The following is an 18125-nucleotide window of genomic DNA, read 5'->3' as shown; positions in this document are numbered from 1 at the left end:
ACGGAAAAAAAAATAGATTTTTAATGTTTTGCTTTCTCTCACAATGCAGTAAAACATGTGAGGGGAAAACAAGGACTAATGCTCTATTATTGGCTTGGGAGGGTGGGCACCACAGTCGCCACTACGGGTTCACCTGAACTGGTCCAAACCGGCTGAATACCATCTCTGCTCCCAATATAAGTCAATATCTTTGACTTAATATTTGAAAATTCAGTTTGAAGGAGGGATTCGATTGAACCTCCTACAAAGAAGATTGTCCCTATTACTGCCATATAAAATATTACAGCAGGAGAATTTACCGAACAATAGTGAATACTTAGGGATGTTCTCAATTGTTATTACTTATCAAAGTGAGCATATGTACAGTTATATAGAAATATACTCATGCATATACTCATTTTCTCTGTGTTCAACAACATGGATGGCAGAAGGATGGCGCGACAAGAGGAGAAGCTGAAGTAGAAAGAACATTTTGAGAAAGCCTGAATACATCCCAGAATGATCTGTTTGCAATGTGGAGAGTTTGTGGTGGTGGTGGTGGGGATCCTTCGGTAACATTTTGCAAGAATCAGGAAGTGCAAAAGCAATATATTAATACAAAAAAGTTCCCATTTGAACATAATCTGAGCCATAGTCTTTCCTAATATAAGTATAACATGCCAATTTGAAAACAACCCTAAATTTGATAAGGCAGGATAAATGCAAGATAATTTAATGTCATCTTGTTATGAATCAGTATAATTTATGTTCCTGTGGCAGGCACCCTTTCTGTTCACTTCTTTTCTCTCCCCCTTTTGCTTTGTGAGCATTGCCAGATGGAGAATTAGGAGTTTGTTCACAAGATCTGAATCCTGCCAACAATGCTCTTACTCTATTGATTCCAGTTGCAAAATGGACAGGACTGATCCGGACTCATTTCACACCAATATCATAGTTCACGGAGATCTCAACGGATCATGCCTGAATGTGTATTAAAAAAATTAAAGTTATGTTCATGCATTTTGGTATACTACATAATTCAGTGACGTAAGTGGAAAAATGGGAACAAATACAAACAAAGTCTTAGCAAAAAATTTCATACAACGTAACAACTACAACTACTACAAGAATATTTGCAACCAAATAAAAACAGAATGTAACACTTACCACACCAAACAAGAAGAAGACCTTCTACGCACAAATTCCAATCGTGCTTTCTATAATTTTGTAAACAATAAACTTAAAGAAACAAGATCCATCCCACCACTAAAAGAACCTAACGGCAAAGAATGTACTGACGAAACAGTTAAAGCAAACCTCTTCAACACATTCTTCGGCTCAGTCTTTGTAAACAGGGATGGCTCATATCCAACATTCCCCAATCGCATCAATAATATTAACAACGACTTAACTCATATAAACTTCACAGAAGAAAACAACGACCTAACACATATAGACTTCACTGAAGATAATGTTGAAAAAGCCCTTCGCAACCTGAAACCATCTTTATCTATTGGACCAGATGGACTATGTGCATACTTTTTAAAAAAACTTTCAATTAATATAGCTGAACCCTTAAGCATAATCTTTAATAAAGCCTTCAAAACTAGTTACCTTCCAAAACTCTGGTCTCTAGCCACAGTCATCCCTATCTTCAAAAAAGGAGACCCAAGCCTAGTTGAAAATTACAGACCTATTTCTCTATGCTGTGTCTCATGCAAAGTAATGGAATCTATCATAAACCAATCCATTACACTCCACCTTGAAACAAACAACCTTCTCTCTAATAAACAATTTCATTTCAGAAAAAAATTGTCTTGTAACTTACAACTTCTTCATTGCAAAAACATATGGACTACCAACCTTGATCAAGGTAAAGCAATAGATGCAATCTACATAGACTTCTGCAAAGCTTTTGATTCAGTAGTACATGATAAACTACTGCTCAAACTAAAATCCTACGGCATTTCGGGACCTCTTCACAATTAGATAAACGCCTTCCTGTCAAACGGACAACAAGTGGTCAAAATTGGTAACGCTATATCAAATCCTGTTCCTGTCATAAGTGGTGTTCCCCAAGGTAGTGTTCTTGGTCCAACGCTCTTCATACTATACATAAATGATCTCTATGACCTCATCTCAAGTTATTGTGTTCTCTTTGCTGACGATGTCAAACTATTTAATACCACTAACAATACTTCTACCCTTCAAGAAGACCTCGACTTAGTTTCCGATTGGTCTAAAACTTGGCAACAAATATCTACCAGCAAATGCTCAGTCTTACATATTGGAAAAAAGAATCCTATCAACAAGTACAAACTTGATGGTCATTACCTTACTGACGACCCTCACCCTATCAAAGATCTTGGAGTTCTCATATCAAATGACCTAAATGCCAAAGCCCACTGCAACTAAATGGCAAAAAAGGCTCTAAAAGTAGTTAACCTAATTTTACGCAGCTTCTTTTCCAAAAACTCTACACTACTAACTAGAGCATACAAAACATTTGCCAGACCTATTCTTGAATACTGCTCATCAGTCTGGAACCCACACCACATCTCTGACATAAATACAATAGAACGTGTCCAGAAATATTTTACTAGAAGAGTTCTTCACTCCTCCGAAAACAACAAAATACCTTATGACACCAGGCTTGAAATCCTGGGATTAGAAAATTTACAACTACGTCGACTTCGACATGACCTGTGTTTAACACACAAAATCATCTATTGCAATATCCTTCCTGTAAATAACTACTTCAGCTTCAATCGCAATATTACAAGAGCAAAAAATAGATTCAAGCTTAATGTCAACCGCTTCAAACTTGATTGCAGAAAATATGACTTCTGCAACAGAGTTGTTAATCCTTGGAACTCATTACCTGACTCCATAGTCTGTACAAAAAATCCCCAAATCTTCAACCAAAAACTGTCTACTATTGACCTCACCCCATTCCTAAGAGGACTATAAGGGGCGTGCATAAGAGCACAAAAGTGCCTACCGTTCCTGTCCTATTGTTCTCTTTATTATATCTAATTAATATAGCTATGCATATCCTTTACATATATATATGTGTGTGTGTGTGTGTGTGTGTATTTCATGATATGTTTTTCTTTTTTTTTACTATGACAATGTTTATGTATACTGTTGTGACAAAATAAAATAAAATAAAAAAAAACCTTGCTCATGGAATGATAGGTTGTACATTAATGTTTCCATTTTTTAGTCTGCAATAAAAACAAAGACTCAGAACTTCCCTATTTTAAAATGGAAATCTCATCCCCAAAAAATTCATATAATCCTTTTTTCAGATCCAAAATTAACAGGTCACAGTAGTAACAGTAACAGAGTTGGAAGGGACCTTGGATTTCATCTAGTCCAACCCCCTGCTCATGCAGAAGACCTATACTAGGGATTCAAACTGTTGAACTCCTGATCTTTCTGATTGACAAGCTCAGTGCCTTAGCCACTGAACCACCTAGCCAGGCAGTAAGTTACTGTTTTGTTGTAACCAAATGAGCAAAGAGAAAGATCCACCTGTTTACATAAAGCTTATACAGTATGTTGATCAACAGACAGTTTGAGTGTACGTATACAGTAACCAGAGAACCTAACTACAGAAAGCATTGCTTTAAAGCAGATAAAGAAATGCAAAGAAGAGTGCAGGACTCTACATTTGAAATGTGAAATCATTAACAGCACATTCCTAGAAAAAAAAATCACAGTATATTTGATATATGAATTGAGCCAAGGCTCTGATTAGTATTCTAACAGGCTAGCCTTGTGTTTACTGCTGGAAGAGATAAGACACAGCAACATATATCTCTGAAGGCGTGAACTTTGTAATCCATTAATCGTTACCACACACGGATTGGCAAAATAATAAAAAAATCTATTTTTAAAGATGTTAAATTACAGGCATGAGAAAGAGTATTAAAGAAAGCATGTAGAATTTGTGGTTACCAAATATATGCGAACATAATCAGGATGCTGAGCTGATTCAACCTGAATTCTTTCATACAGCAGAAATGAACATGCATATATAGTATGTGCTATCTTAGACTAATTTCTCTTAAAAAGGTGCATATAGCATGTAAATATTTACAAACCAAACTGAGTAGTCAACCAGGATGAATTTTTACAATGGAACTAAAAGAACCAGTTCATCTGCTTAGCCAATGATATAAAAAACGTATCATCAGATACTGGATAAAGACAACAATTTTAATAAAATGTAATCTTGAATGAAATTGGGAACCTAAGTGTCAACCTGATGATGGAAACCAATGATTTTATCTCTATTAATTTTAAATTTTGAACAATCTCACCTGGTAAACCACCAACTGGCAAACATAGCAAGACTGGGAGAAAGAGACCAATTTGTGCTATTAGACAATGTGCAGAAGTACATTTCCCTTTTAACAAAACACAATCTAAGTCATCTCATACCCTATTTCTCAAGTCGACCCACCCAAATCATTCCCAAAAGTCGTGATCAGCGCAGGTAACCCAGCAGTTGTAATTGTAATAGAATAGTAAATTATTATAAAGTACAGTATACATAATATATGGTAATAATAGTAGTATACTCATTGTTATAATAACAGTAATTATTATAATAGAATAGAAATAATGATAGAACAAAATATAGGATAGAGGCAATAGAAAGCACTTACATATAAATTTGTAAGTTTCACATATCACTTTTATACAGTATTTTTAGAGAGATTTAAAGAAAACAAGTGGTCCAGCTTCCAGTACTTTTGCATCTTTTCTAAGTCTGTATCAATGGTTTTAAAAAGAATTCTTGACAGTTACATAAACATTCAAATGTTTTCCCAATTTGGTTGTCGGTGCTATAGGTACTAAATCCATAGTATCCTTCATCAGTTTTGCTCCATCATCTAGTATTCCTGAAAGACATCATGCTGGGGAAACTATTGTAGCTAAAAGAAAAGGGATGATCATAGTCTACTTTTTCAGAGACTTAACTATATTCCAAATGCAGGAACATTCTGCTACTTTCATGAATAGTCCAGCAGTATAACAAAATTGACTGTATCTATATTCTCCATGGATATGGAACACCAGCACTAGGGATATGTGAGTAACTGGTTAAGGAATTAATATGTTTCTTGGCCATTTCCTGGAGAAACATATCTATATTCATTGTCTCTCTTGAGTATGCATTAGAACTACTTAGAGTTGTCTTCACATTCAAGCCAATACAAGTGAAATTCCCTTCATATGTCCTGATTAAATATAGGGAGATTGAGGACAGTTGGATAGGATGCACAAAACACCCTGTTTTCTCCCCACATTCAATCCTTCTCATGTTCAGACAAACATCTGAAGTGTAAGTTTAAGTCTATTATGCATTATTATACATTCTTTAACATTGATCTGTGTGGTAAGTTTTCATAGACAAATGTCATGGGGAGGAAAGTTCGCTTTTAATTAAGTTGATAAGGCAATGTTGTTGGCCAATTAAGTCTTACGCAAATGACTAAAAAAAGTCACTTTTTCCAGGCCCAAACAACATAACTCCTTCTTGCTTAAAAGTCTGTGCTGACCAATTGGCCCCGATCTTCACCCATATCTTCAATAAATCACTAGAGTTGTACTATGTTCCTTCTTGCTTCACACTCTACCATCATCCCAGTGCCGAAGAAGCCCACTATCAAGGAACTGAATGACTACAGACCAGTTGCTTTAACATCTGTAGTCATGAAAGCCTTTAAAAGACTAGTGCTTTCCTACCTGAAAACCATCACGGATCTGCTGTTAGACCCCTTGCAATTTGCATACCGAGCAAATAGATCAACAGATGATGCTGTTAATATGGCTCTGCACTACATCTTACAAAATCTTGAATCTCCAAAGACACTCCAAAGTAAGGGTCCTCTTTGTAGACTTTAGTTCAGCATTCAATACCATCATTCCAGACACTCTTCTAACTAAGCTAAACCAGCTACAAGTATCTGAACAGACTTGTAAGTGGATCACAAGCTTCCTAACAAACAGGAAGCAGCCGGTAAAACTAAGCGGGATCACTTCAGATACCTGTACAATTAGCACAGCCCCCCCCCACAAGGCTGTGTGCTCTCCCCACTTCTCTTCTTTCTGTATACCAATGACTGCATCTCCAACAATCCATCTGTTAAACTACTGAAGTTCGCAGATGACACAACAGTGATTGGTCTCATTCGAGACAATGACGAATCCGCATATAGACGTGAGGTTGAATGACTACCTTGTGGTGCGACCGTAACAATCTGGAACTGAACGCACTCAAAACTGTAGAAATGGTGGTAGACTTTAGGAGAAACCTTCCATACTTCCACCTCTCACAATACTAGATAACACAGTATCAACAGTAGAAACCTTCAAATTTCTAGGTTCTATCATATCGCAAGATCTAAAATGGACAGCTAACATCAAAAACGTCATCAAAAAAGGACAACAAAGACTGTTCTTTCTGCGCCAGCTCAGACAGCTCAAACTGCCCAAGGTACTACTGATCCAGTTCTACAGAGGAATTATTGAGTCTGTCATTTGCACCTCTATAACTGTCTGGTTTAGTTCTGCAGCCCAACAAGAAAGACACAGACTTCAGAGGATAATTAGAACTGCAGAAAAAATAATTGCTACCAACCTACCTTCCATTGAGGACCTGTATACTGCACGAATCAAGAAGAGGGCCGTGAAAATATTTACAGATCCCTCACATCCTGGACATAAACTGTTTCAACTCCTACCATCAAAACGACACTATAGAGCATTGCACACCAAAACAACTAGATGCAAGAACAGTTTTCCCCCGAAGGCCATCACTCTGCTAAACAAATAATTCCCTCAACACTGTCAAACTATTTACTAAATCTACACTACTATTAATCTTCTCATCATTTTCATCACCAATCTCTTTCCACTTATGACTGTATGACTAACTTTTTGTTGCTGTCATTAAGGGTTAAATTGCAACCTATGACCATCATTTGTGTTGTAAATGTTGTACCTTTGATGAAGGTACAACCTTTTTTTCTTTTTCTTTTATGTACACTGAGAGCATATGCACCAAAACAAATTTCTTGTGTGTCCAATCACACTTGGCCAATAAATTCTATTCTATTCTATTCTAAAACTGACTTCCTATTGGGAGTCTAGCCCAGGAGGATGATATTTAAGAGGACAAAATCAATCAATCCTTCTTATGCTTCTAGGCTGACAGAGTTGCTTAGGCTCAGTGCTGATATTTGCATCAGTGGCTGATGTTTACCCCTTCAGACTTTTATTTTCTTTTTACAAGTTTGTTTCTCATTCACAATTCACATGGCTAATTGCAAGAGGATAAATATGCTTTCTGGGATTGGCACTGAGCAGAAGGAATGTCCTTCAGAGCCATTTAATATAAATGTGCCTCCTCCTCCTCTGGCATTAGAAGCATATATTTTTGACAAAAAGAAACATTTCTCAATTGCGAATAATTTTTGCAGGGGAAAATAAGGGGAACAAGCTGCTCTGCCAGGATTTTGTGAAGCTTTACTTGATGCAAAAAATACTGGGAATCTTTCCAGAGCTAGCTTTCTATACTACAAAGTCATGCCTCTGCTACGTTGAGAATGCAATTAGTCAAGTCTCTCAGGACTTTCATTGTTTATCTTGTGCAGCCTAATCCATTATTAAATAAGACAACAAAACCCCTTTCCCCCATTGACCCATGATACATGGGTGGTTTAGTACTAAAGCATTTCTGTAGGCAAGATATAACTGTTTAGCTACAGAAAGGCCGATCAAATTCAGTCTTCTCATTTCTAGCAGAGATCTTGTATACTTCCAGCAGATGCTGTGTTATAGTAACCTTCTTCACCATTGGATATGTTGGCTTTAGTCGTTGGGAGTGATAGACAAACATTTTCACAGACCCAAACACTCATTGACAAAAGCAATTAACATACCACTTGCATTTACTATAGGGCATTTAACAGACCTTAGATGAATTGGATGGAATTCCTTCCTTCCTTCCTTCCTTCCTTCCTTCCTTCCTTCCTTCCTTCCTTCCTTCCTTCCTTCCTTCCTTCCTTCCTTCCCCAGACTGATTTATGCTAGGACCACATTCTGAACCAGGTGGTTTTAAGTTGCATTTCCATGTATATATTATTTGTGTTGGTTAATTCTGCTAGCTGAAACTCAAAGCAAGTTCTCTGCCACTTCTCTACAGCAGCTGTTTGAATGCCATGTCTTAAGTTTATATCGTGCCTTCTTTCTCTTTTCCTTCCTAATGATGTCTAGGCCTGAAGTGAAATCTAAGTTCAAACCCTGAAAAGGCTTTGAAATCCAATAGAGAGGACTTTCCTTTAAAGAGGAGTTGCGTTTTATGGAATATTTTCAATGCAACTCTAATAAAGAACTGATGTGAGTTGAGAGACGACTTCCGGTATCCGGTGGCAACGGACGTCTGGAAGGCTTCTCCTGCCTCCAGTGTCCGAATCCGGCCGCCGCTGAGGCCCTCAGGGGCCAGGTGTTCCGAAAAGGACACCTGCCGCACGGACGCTCCAGGGTCTCCCAGCGGATATATAGGACTGGGGGCACCGATGCTGGCGCGTCCTAGGCTCGGCGGGGTTCGGAGGCCACAGGCCGCGGCCATTATTTTGGTCGTCGCCTAGGCCGCTGTGCCCAGTGACACCGGGGCTTTGGATTTATAATTGCAGCAGCCTGGTGGTGAACAGGGAACGGAGAAGAATTGAGGAATGAAGAAGGGAAGGGGATATCGGCAAACGTGAGTGGAGTACCCGGAGTGCGGGGGTTTTCTCCCCTGCGACTGGAAGGAGTACGAATCACTTTGGAGAGGAGAACTTAAAATAACAAGATTACGGTTTTGTGGAGCTCTGGAGAAGAGGTGATGGAGAAATTTAGGAGGGAGGGTTTGAGGCCCCCTCCTCTGGGGAACAATGGTGGCGTCCAGCTTCCGCCTTCACTATGAGAATCTTGATGACATCACTTCCCTTCGGCTTCCTGGTTGACTAACTGTACTCTGGACTCGTTGCTCCTGTGAGTGCCCCCTGGTGGATCCGGAGGAAATTATAAGGATACTGTGCTTGCCTGAGGATTTTGAAATTTTTTTTTTTAATGAGAGACCAACTGCTGGAGAAATGGAGAGAATTCTGGAAAAGTTATCTAATATGGACAAGAAACTGGATGAAATAAGAGCAGAAATTGTGACTATCCAAAAGGATTTAAAGGATACTCAACAAGTCTCAGCAGAAAATAAGCAGAAAGTGGAAGGTCTGGAGGGTGAGATGCGGGCAGTGCAGAAAGAGGGAGGCGACAGGCAATGCTGTGCTTGGACTACAGATGGATAAAATGTCTTATTTCCTTAGGTTTCAAAATTTGGAAGAAGTGGACCAAGAAGACTTGAGAGATGTTGTGACTAAACTGTTGGGAGAATTTCTTGGGAGAGGTGTTGATTTTATGAATTGGGATGTGGATCGAGTTTATAGAGTTAATTCACAATATGCACGCACGCATGCAGTTCCTAGAGAGGTTCATGTCAAATTTGTGAAAAGAGGCGAGATGAAATTCTTAGAAAACATAGGAGTGGGGCACTGACTTATAGGGGCAGGAGATAGCCATTCTGAGGCAGATTCCCAGACAGGTGCGTGAAATGAGAAAGAAATATTACTTTTTGTCAAGCAAATTGTACCAGAAGGAGTAGGCTTCAGATGGCTGATGCCAGAGGATTGATGATTTTCCGGGAGGGCATTACGAAAAAAATTAGTACAATTGCGGAGGCTGCGGCCTACGTGGAGGAACACAAAGCCCTCCTGGAATTAGATGACCCAGGAATTGAAGAAGGGGAGGTTATAGACCATGGGGCGGAGGCGGCTGCCGCTGTTGCGGCCCTGGAGTTGGGTCAGGCTGAACCCAGAGTTCTGAGATCCAAAACTAGGAGGTGACAAAGATATTTGGTATTGTGTTGGTTTTCCTTATTCTCTTCTGTATGATATTCTGATTATTCTTGACCCTTCTTTATTGCGTATGTAAGATTGAAACTTAGCTACTCAGATCACCTGCTTGCCATATGGCTGTTGTATGTGTTTAAAATTTTGAGTAAAATTCTTATCATGTATAAGAAAAATGAAAATTTACCATACCTGATATGTATTTGTATAAACCTTTTTTTGACCAATAAAAACTTTTTTTGGGAAAAAAAAAAAAAAAAAAAAAAAAAAAAGAACTGATGTGAGTTGTCTAGATAACTGATCAAGCTTAGCTATCTAATAAGGATTCTTCAACTTTGTTCTAAGAACTATATCAGAGTTCAGGGAAGCTTTTTTGATTGACCAAAATCCATACATGTTGCTAACAGTTGTAAAATTGTATTAATAGTTTGAGAATAAATACATTAAGGAAAATATCCTCTTCATATAACATTACAATCCAAAAAGTGCCTCTTAATTACCATTTCCAGATGGCTCTCTGTGAACAGATAGCACAGGGTCCTCCAAGTAAATCCTCCAAGTGTCATAATTTTATCAACTGTGCTCGAAGAGGATGTATAGTTACAGACACTAGTCATTACCTTTAGATTAATTGCATTCTAAATATCCCAGCCTTCAATACTTTATCAGCAGTCCCACATGGCTTATAAAAGAGTAGGAAATATGAACAGTACAGAATAAGTAACATTCATTACCATGCTAAAGCATACATTTCATAAAAAGTGTGGCTAGAATTTATTCTACTTGACTGTACTTCTACACAAAGAAAGCTGCTAATTAATTTAAGTACATAATCACCAGATGCATAAATCAGGCAATAGTTGTGTGTTTTTGTCTGTTGGCCAAACAAATCATAATTTCTATGATTATAATGAATATTGTGGTTTGGTAAAAAGAGAGAATTGAGAAATCAGATGTCTTATTGCTAGTGGATTATGACTAACACTGTACAGGATGACTGTATCACCAGATAGGGTAAGTCTGAGAAACAAGACATTGCTAAAACTGGTTATGCCTGCCCTATGCTTCCTAAAGCAGCTTCTTGTCCAAAGGTGTAATGGAGAAACCTGTACTGAAAATATGGCTGAGGTTTGTACACAGTAAGATAGAAGGCATGCTGTTTGTTCTTTTCCGTTTTGGTGTTTTCCAGATGTATTGAATTGGGACATCCAGACTGACCAGAGTTTATAGAAATTATCAAATACGGTACATCTTAAGAGCCCCAGACTGGAGAAGGATTACTTGATTGCCCCGAGCAGTTTCTCCTTGTTGACTGATCCTGGCTTGTTAATTGGTTTGCTGAGGTCCTCTAGGAGATGAAACAGTAGAAAAGATGCCTAGAGAATCAGTGGAAAAAGATGAAAAATGAATCTTACCGAGCACAGGTATTGAATCAAGTCTGAGCCTATACTGTGGCAGTAAGAGAGCTAAAGCATTGGTAGTTTTTCATTCAATGAGCTTGATTTAAGATGGCCAATTTTATATTAATGAAAGGGCAAGAAGTAAATCTCCTACCTGATTGCTGTGTCCAGTTGACATAGAATTTTGCCAATAAATTGCTCCCATTTTCCAGTCTTGACTCTTAATGAGGTGGAGTCAACCATGGTAACTGGGGCAATGTCTGGCCACATTTGGGACTCTGATAAAGTAAATAGAATGCTCACTTTCAGCTGTCCCTGGCCATTTGTGGGTTTCATCTTTTCCCCTCTTGGTCCTTAAGTGGTTTGGAGAAAGTAGAGTAGATTGGATCTGTGTGGTAAGTTACACCTCTTTGAAAGGACTAAAGTTGGCAACCTTGAAATGGATTGTAATATATTCCTCCTAAGAAGCCTTTCTTGGAATGTTCTGTATCTGACAACTATTGCCATGTTTCTAAGCTCTCCTTTTGGGAGAAGGCTTTGAAACTGCTAAACAGTGTATCAATCCTGGAGTACCTTAGAGGAAGCAGATTATCTAAACCAGGGGTAATCAACCTTTTTATACCTACCACCCACTTTTGTATTTTAGTAGTAAAATTTACTAACCTCCCACGGGTTCCACAGTAATGCGCCGTGTATCGTTGTCTGTGCATGCCTCTCACGCATCGTGGATTGGTTTTGGGGAGGGGGGCTCTGGCTACCAGCTCTGCTTGTCTGTTACAGCTGGGTGGTGTGGGGGGAGATGCATGAGCTATTCTTGGACGAGGCTCTTTTGTTTGCGCCATTTAGTTTCACTTACGTAATGTGAACTAAACTTATGTGCGGGCGATACAAATAGTATATTTTCAGAAATTTAAATTGTCACTGGGAATTTTATGAAAACCTAATGAAAATGTTTGTAAATAATGCTATGAATTATTTTTTTTTAAGTCAATTAAATTAAAAAAAAGGAAAGTGCTTCAGTATTGGGCAAAACCCCTACTGCCCACCATGAAAACTGGAATGCTCACTAGTGGGCGGTAGGGACCAGGTTGACTACCACTGATCTAAACTGTTTCAGACAGGATTCAGACAGGATTAAGATTGAGGCACTAGTCTAGGCACTTGTTGATGACCTTTCCGGAGATCTAGATGGGGCTACTATATCCTTATTGTATTTCTCATGGTGTCTTGGACCCTCACATGATTTAAGATTTGGAGACATTGCTTTGCAATGATTCCACTATTTCTGACATTTTGGGTGGTGGGGGGCATAGACTGTTCAAGTGGCTATTTCCTTATTGGTCCTTTTTCTCCTTTCTTCACTGCCTTTTTATATGAAACCACCAGGGAATCAGTTTAAGTATCTTGATATTTCTGATGTTGCTTTGACAGGTAGGAAGAGAAGGTTTGTGATTTGTAGTATATATCTGGACTTTTAAAAGTATTTTTTCTACAACCTCTTCGGCCGAAGCCCAATTGAAGTCCACAAGTCTTAAAGTTGCCAAGGTTGGAGATCCCTGCATTAAGCAGTCTAGCGGAACAGACAGGCCACGTCACTCCCTTTTTGTAGCATACCATACAGATAGTGGGGCATCCCACAAAAGTTTGAGAATAAGAAAGCTAAGCTTCTATGGGATTTCTAGATCCAGGCAGGCAGGCAGCCAGGTACTGACCAAACAACCAGATATTGTGGTAGTAGATAAAGACCAGAAGACAGCAGTAGTGATAAATGGAGTGATGCCAAGTGACAGCAACATTAGGAAGAAAGGAATATGAAAAACTGGAGAAGTACTTCCTGAAGGAGGTACTAGAGAGAAAGTGGAAAATAAAGGCCAAAGAGGTCTCAGTGGTAAGACTGTGACTCCTTAACTGGGAGTGTTTGATAAAGTCAGGGAGTCAGCTGATAAAGACATATCTAAGATGCAGCTCAGCATCCTTCGTGTACATATGACCTTTATGATAAATTTAAAATTAATATTGCTTATAATTAGGATGGAACATATAAAAAAAGAAAATTTTCTTTTCGATAAATGTAAGTTGTTGACAAAAGATTCTAGAAAGTTCCGCTTTCCATATAGATAACTGCTAGTTCAGTTCAAGAAAGAAGCACAAAAGCACAGGGAAAATCTAAAGATACAGATTTTACAAAGGATTAATGGAGAAAACAGATTACGAATAATTTCTGGATTGAAAGCCTCCTCATAACTGAAGTACTGTTTAGTGGCTGTGTTAAAGTGTATGTTCTAGTTTTACAAAATATCACAGACTAATTTTAATCTGCTATAGGAGTTGAAGTCCAACACATCTAGAGAGCAAAAGATAGCATAAAATTTACCTCTTTTATTTAAGAGTTGACAAAGGATAGTGTAGAATTTACTTCTCTTATTTAAAACAGGAAATACACAGAGCCTTAACTGTGATTTTCCATTGCAAAACATCCTTGAAAATTGCATTGAAAAAATGGAAAGAAAGCAATATATTACCTTTGTATATGCAAGGTCTTGTGTGGGTGCAATGGGCACACCATTTTGGAATTTGTTCTTGTTCTTTCATCTTTCTCATCAAATTCTTTTTTTTTCTTTTCTCTTTCCTACTCTTTTTCACTTTTTCCCCTTTTCTCCTGCCCTATTGCTCCATTACCCCATTTCTTATCCTTCAGAACTCTCCATCAGTCTTCTTGCAGTGATAGTAATTGTATGCGGACTTGCTCTAGTGGCAGTTTTTCTATTCCTTTTTTGGAAGCTGTGTTGGGTTCCTTGGAGGAACAAATCTATTTCAACTAACACCCCCACCACTCAGAATTTGGCAGAGCACGACAAAGACAATATGGCTGACAAGCTAAAAGATACTGGGACTCTTGGATTCTTGGAAGCAGCAGTAAAAATCAGTCACACTTCACCAGATATCCCAGCAGAAGTTCAAATGTCCATGAAAGATCATCTCATGCGACGCACACGAATGCAGAGACAAACAACAGAACCTGCGTCTTCCACCAGGTAAGCAATTCTTGGGCTGTTATTGTATTAGATCGTACTTCCTTAACTTGTGGTCTTCAGATTCATCTGGGATCAAGAACCTGACTATGATCAAATTCAGACTAATTCTGCCAGATCCACTATCTGAAGTAGCAACTTTTGCCTTGTAAACATATGTTTGACACTTGAAAAAGACACTAAGCAAAAAAGGTGATTAAACTGAACTTTTGGCTGACATGAACCACCTAGATCTGAAGGAAACTCTTCTTATTGAATGTTGGTCTCTGCCAAAGGTTGACTTGATAGTAAACCAGCTCATTTATTACACTAAACTCCCTGAGGGCTGTTAATCTTAACTAAAAGATTCAAATCTTATTTTTGTGACTTGACCTCATTGTGTCAAGCTGTCAATATGTTTGTGGCTACTTTAATTTTGTAGGAACTTACAGAGTCAAGGAGATGTATCAGTGACATGGCATACTGTCAGAAGGAATTACAGCCTTTTGCACTTTTTCTTGCTTGTGTGGCTCAAGCAAGAATAATTAGATAAACGGACTTGACATATCACTCACTGCATTGGCTTAGAAGAAGCTGTATTTTAGTGTTTAAGATGAACTACTGCCTCAGGGTCACTCTAGTCTTAAATGGAGGAATAATGCATGCATGAAGATTCATTATAAAGAAAGGCAGGGTATGTAGAAATCTGAATGCTGAGGACAAGCTGGGACTTTTTTGCCCAGAGGTCACTGATACTCATATCTCACCCACATAATCTTTTTAGCTGAGATGCAGAATGATTGCACTCATGTGGTTGTTGGATATATAGTAAAAGAGCAACTTTTACTCAAGTGTCTATCAGTTTCTCCCATAGAAGAGAGAGAATTTCTATCACTTCTAAGTATGATGGTTAATATGAAGAACAGTGGCATTTTCAGCCAGAAATATCTATAAAGAGAACATCTATTGTCTGTCTATTTTATTTTCCATTTCTTTGGTTGATGTTATTCTACTCAGGCAGGAAATATCACACAGGCATGCTTGTGAATCTGTGTAATATTCCTACAGTAGTTTTTGTGAATGGCATACAAGTCTCCCTTTGTCAGCTTCTCCTGAGTATGCAGTCTTTTACAGCCAGATGTCACAAATGATGCTCTTTCTGGGCTTTTAGGATTGCACTGATATGTTGTATTGGCCAGAATGTACATAAATATATGCAGACAGTTTCTTCCTCCCATATATACATGCATCTACTACATGAATACATTTATAACCCTATATTCCTTCATTGGACAGACCTAATCAGGTTTGCTTATTCCACACAGTGAGGAGAAATTGGTCTGATTTTTTTTAATGCTACTTGCAACAAAAATATAATTGTTTTTATTTCTTTTTATGGGGGAGGATATACAATACTAGAGATAATCAGAAGGCTGTCACTGGAATACATTGGAGATTTTTGAAGACAGCATATAGTTCATTTGTTATGTATTTTACCTTAATCTCAAGGCAATATCTTTGTTTCTACAAGTATATTCTTTGATACTAATTTTATGCCTCAGCTTAGACAGCAAGCATTTTAATTGAGTATCTACTTCTAGATATATATAAAACTTCACAGTACAAGTTAGTTCTGCTATTAAGAATGTATTCAAATAGGAAATACACATATCCTCCAGCTCTGTGTGTAAGGTGTAAGGGTTACTAAATTGAGATTGATTGTTGAAAAATGAAAGGACTGCAGTGGGATTGTTCCGTTCTACTTCCCTTGTTTTCCAATTCCTCTGTTGCTTCCATGTGTTGAAATTGAAATTCCTTGAGGCAGGAAGCAGTTTTTATATTCTGAAAGTACCAGGTACACTGGTGGCATAACAACAGTAAAACTAATAATAATAAAAAAAACTTTTCCAAACTCCTTGGATTAAGAATGAGGTTATAGTATCAGCAAATGTTGGTGAACGTCTTTAAAGCGCTCCATGGCATAGGGCCGGGTTATTTACGGGACCGCCTGCTGCTACCGAATACCTCTCACCGACCCGTGCGCTCTCACAGAGAGGGACTCCTTGGGGTGCCGTCGGCGCGACAGTGTCGTCTGGCGACACCCAGGGGAAGGGCCTTCTCTGTGGGGGCTCCCGCCCTCTGGAACGAACTCCCCCCAGGACTTCGTCAACTTCCGGACCTCCGAACCTTTCGCCGCGAGCTCAAAACTCACTTATTTATTTGCGCTGGACTGGGTTAGTTTTTTATGGGTTTTTAATGGGTTTTATTGATGGGTTTTTAATGGGTTTTTTAATGGGTTTTAGTATTTGCTAAATTTTAATTGCGGCCAAATTGAATAAGTTTTTTAGTGGTATTTTAATAGTATTTATTTTGTAATAGGACTGTTTATTTTATCTGGCTGTAAACCGCCCTGAGTCCTTCGGGAGAAGGGCGGTATAAAAATTTAAATAATAAATAAAATAAATAAATAATTCATAACCTCATATTAAAATATGTAGTGGCTGGCCAAAGAAAAAGTCCAAGTGATTGTAATAATAAAAATCTGACTCCCATATCAAAAAACAACAAGGAAGACATGGTACAATGGTCAAATCAAGCACAGAAATACAAAAAGTCTCTTATAAGAAATATAATGATGCTCTGTCTCAGGAATATTAACCAAGCATGTTGTCAGGGCTGTAAATTTTCTAAAGTCTTGGTCAGGAGAGGCTGAATGAGGTAGTAAATATTATCCCTTTGGTAGATTCATGCCTGCTGTTCTTAGTTTAAGATTTTCTTACTCATATCCATTAAGTTAATTAACTGAAAACAGAAAGGGAAACGCATTAAGAAATTCAATTAGAAAAGCTCCCCTGGGAACCAATTGTATAAGATATAGAAAGAAATATGATTAGTGTGTCCTCCCGCCTCAATGCAGTATACTGTGTGCTAGAAATACTGACTGTAGATAGAGTGGGTTTGCAACTTAGAGGTCCTCCTGGATCCAATGCTTCCGTTTAAACAAGTAAAGGAAGTGACCGGAGGGCTTTTGCCCATACTTTGCCCATCACATGATTGGATTACTGCTCTGTACCTTTTATGTTTTGGAGAATCTCAGATGCTGCAACTGGTCCAGAACATATTGACCAGACTACTGACAGGTCAACTCTGCCTCTGCAGATTAACAATAACTCCCAGGTTGCTGCATTTGTTACTCAGATACTTCTAAACCCAATTAAAAAAAAACTACAATTACTTAAATTGTATGACACTATCATGCCAAAGTTATGCTGACCAACCAGTCTCAATTTCTCAAGAGGCTTGTTGAGAGATTTTTCTCCATGGGAAGTGGACAAGTCCTACATCAGTCAGCAGGCCTTTTCTATAGTGCTCTGCCACCTGATTTCCAAAAGTACAGAAAGTATCCCCCCTTTTTGCATTCCATAAACTATTTAATCTTTTATTCTCTTATGCTTTTGACCTTAACTGGCTGATAGGGATGGAAGTATCTTTGGAAGTATGGGCTGCTTGGTTTAGCTTGTTTTAATGACAATTTTGATCTTGTACACCAGCTAAGTTGCATGAATGGGATGGTCAACAAGTACTGGAAATAAATAAATAAAATAGAATAAATATATGGTGGCTTTCTTCTTTTCCTTCCCTACATTTTATCATAATTCTCATAAATTCTAATCTAATAGCTAGGAAAGAGAGTGAGTACTTTCCTTACAGTTCGTTCTCACATTCTACTAATCAGGACACGAAGATGCATGCGGACAATTTTTAATGAATCT

General features: G+C 38.2%; 1 protein-coding gene across 3 annotated transcripts in view; it reads left to right on the top strand.

Moving 5' to 3' along the window:
- The window catches only part of SYT6 (synaptotagmin 6), a 178283-nt gene that overhangs the window by 75736 nt on the left and 84422 nt on the right, over window positions 1–18125 (top strand). For 2 of the 3 annotated variants that reach the window (XR_009154479.1, XM_058177576.1), the window contains exon 2: window positions 14040–14376. Coding sequence is in view for 1 of the 3 variants with exons in the window: in XM_058177576.1 (XP_058033559.1) it covers window positions 14040–14376 (337 nt within the window). In the remaining 2 variants the exon portion in view is untranslated. Of the gene's footprint in view, window positions 1–11105; window positions 11366–14039; window positions 14377–18125 lie in introns of those variants that run through there. The other variant, XR_009154480.1, reaches the window with a different exon arrangement.

Source organism: Ahaetulla prasina, chromosome 3 (assembly GCF_028640845.1).
Source record: "Ahaetulla prasina isolate Xishuangbanna chromosome 3, ASM2864084v1, whole genome shotgun sequence".
Lineage (NCBI taxonomy): Eukaryota > Metazoa > Chordata > Lepidosauria > Squamata > Colubridae > Ahaetulla > Ahaetulla prasina.
This window is presented reverse-complemented; position numbering and strand designations above follow the sequence as displayed.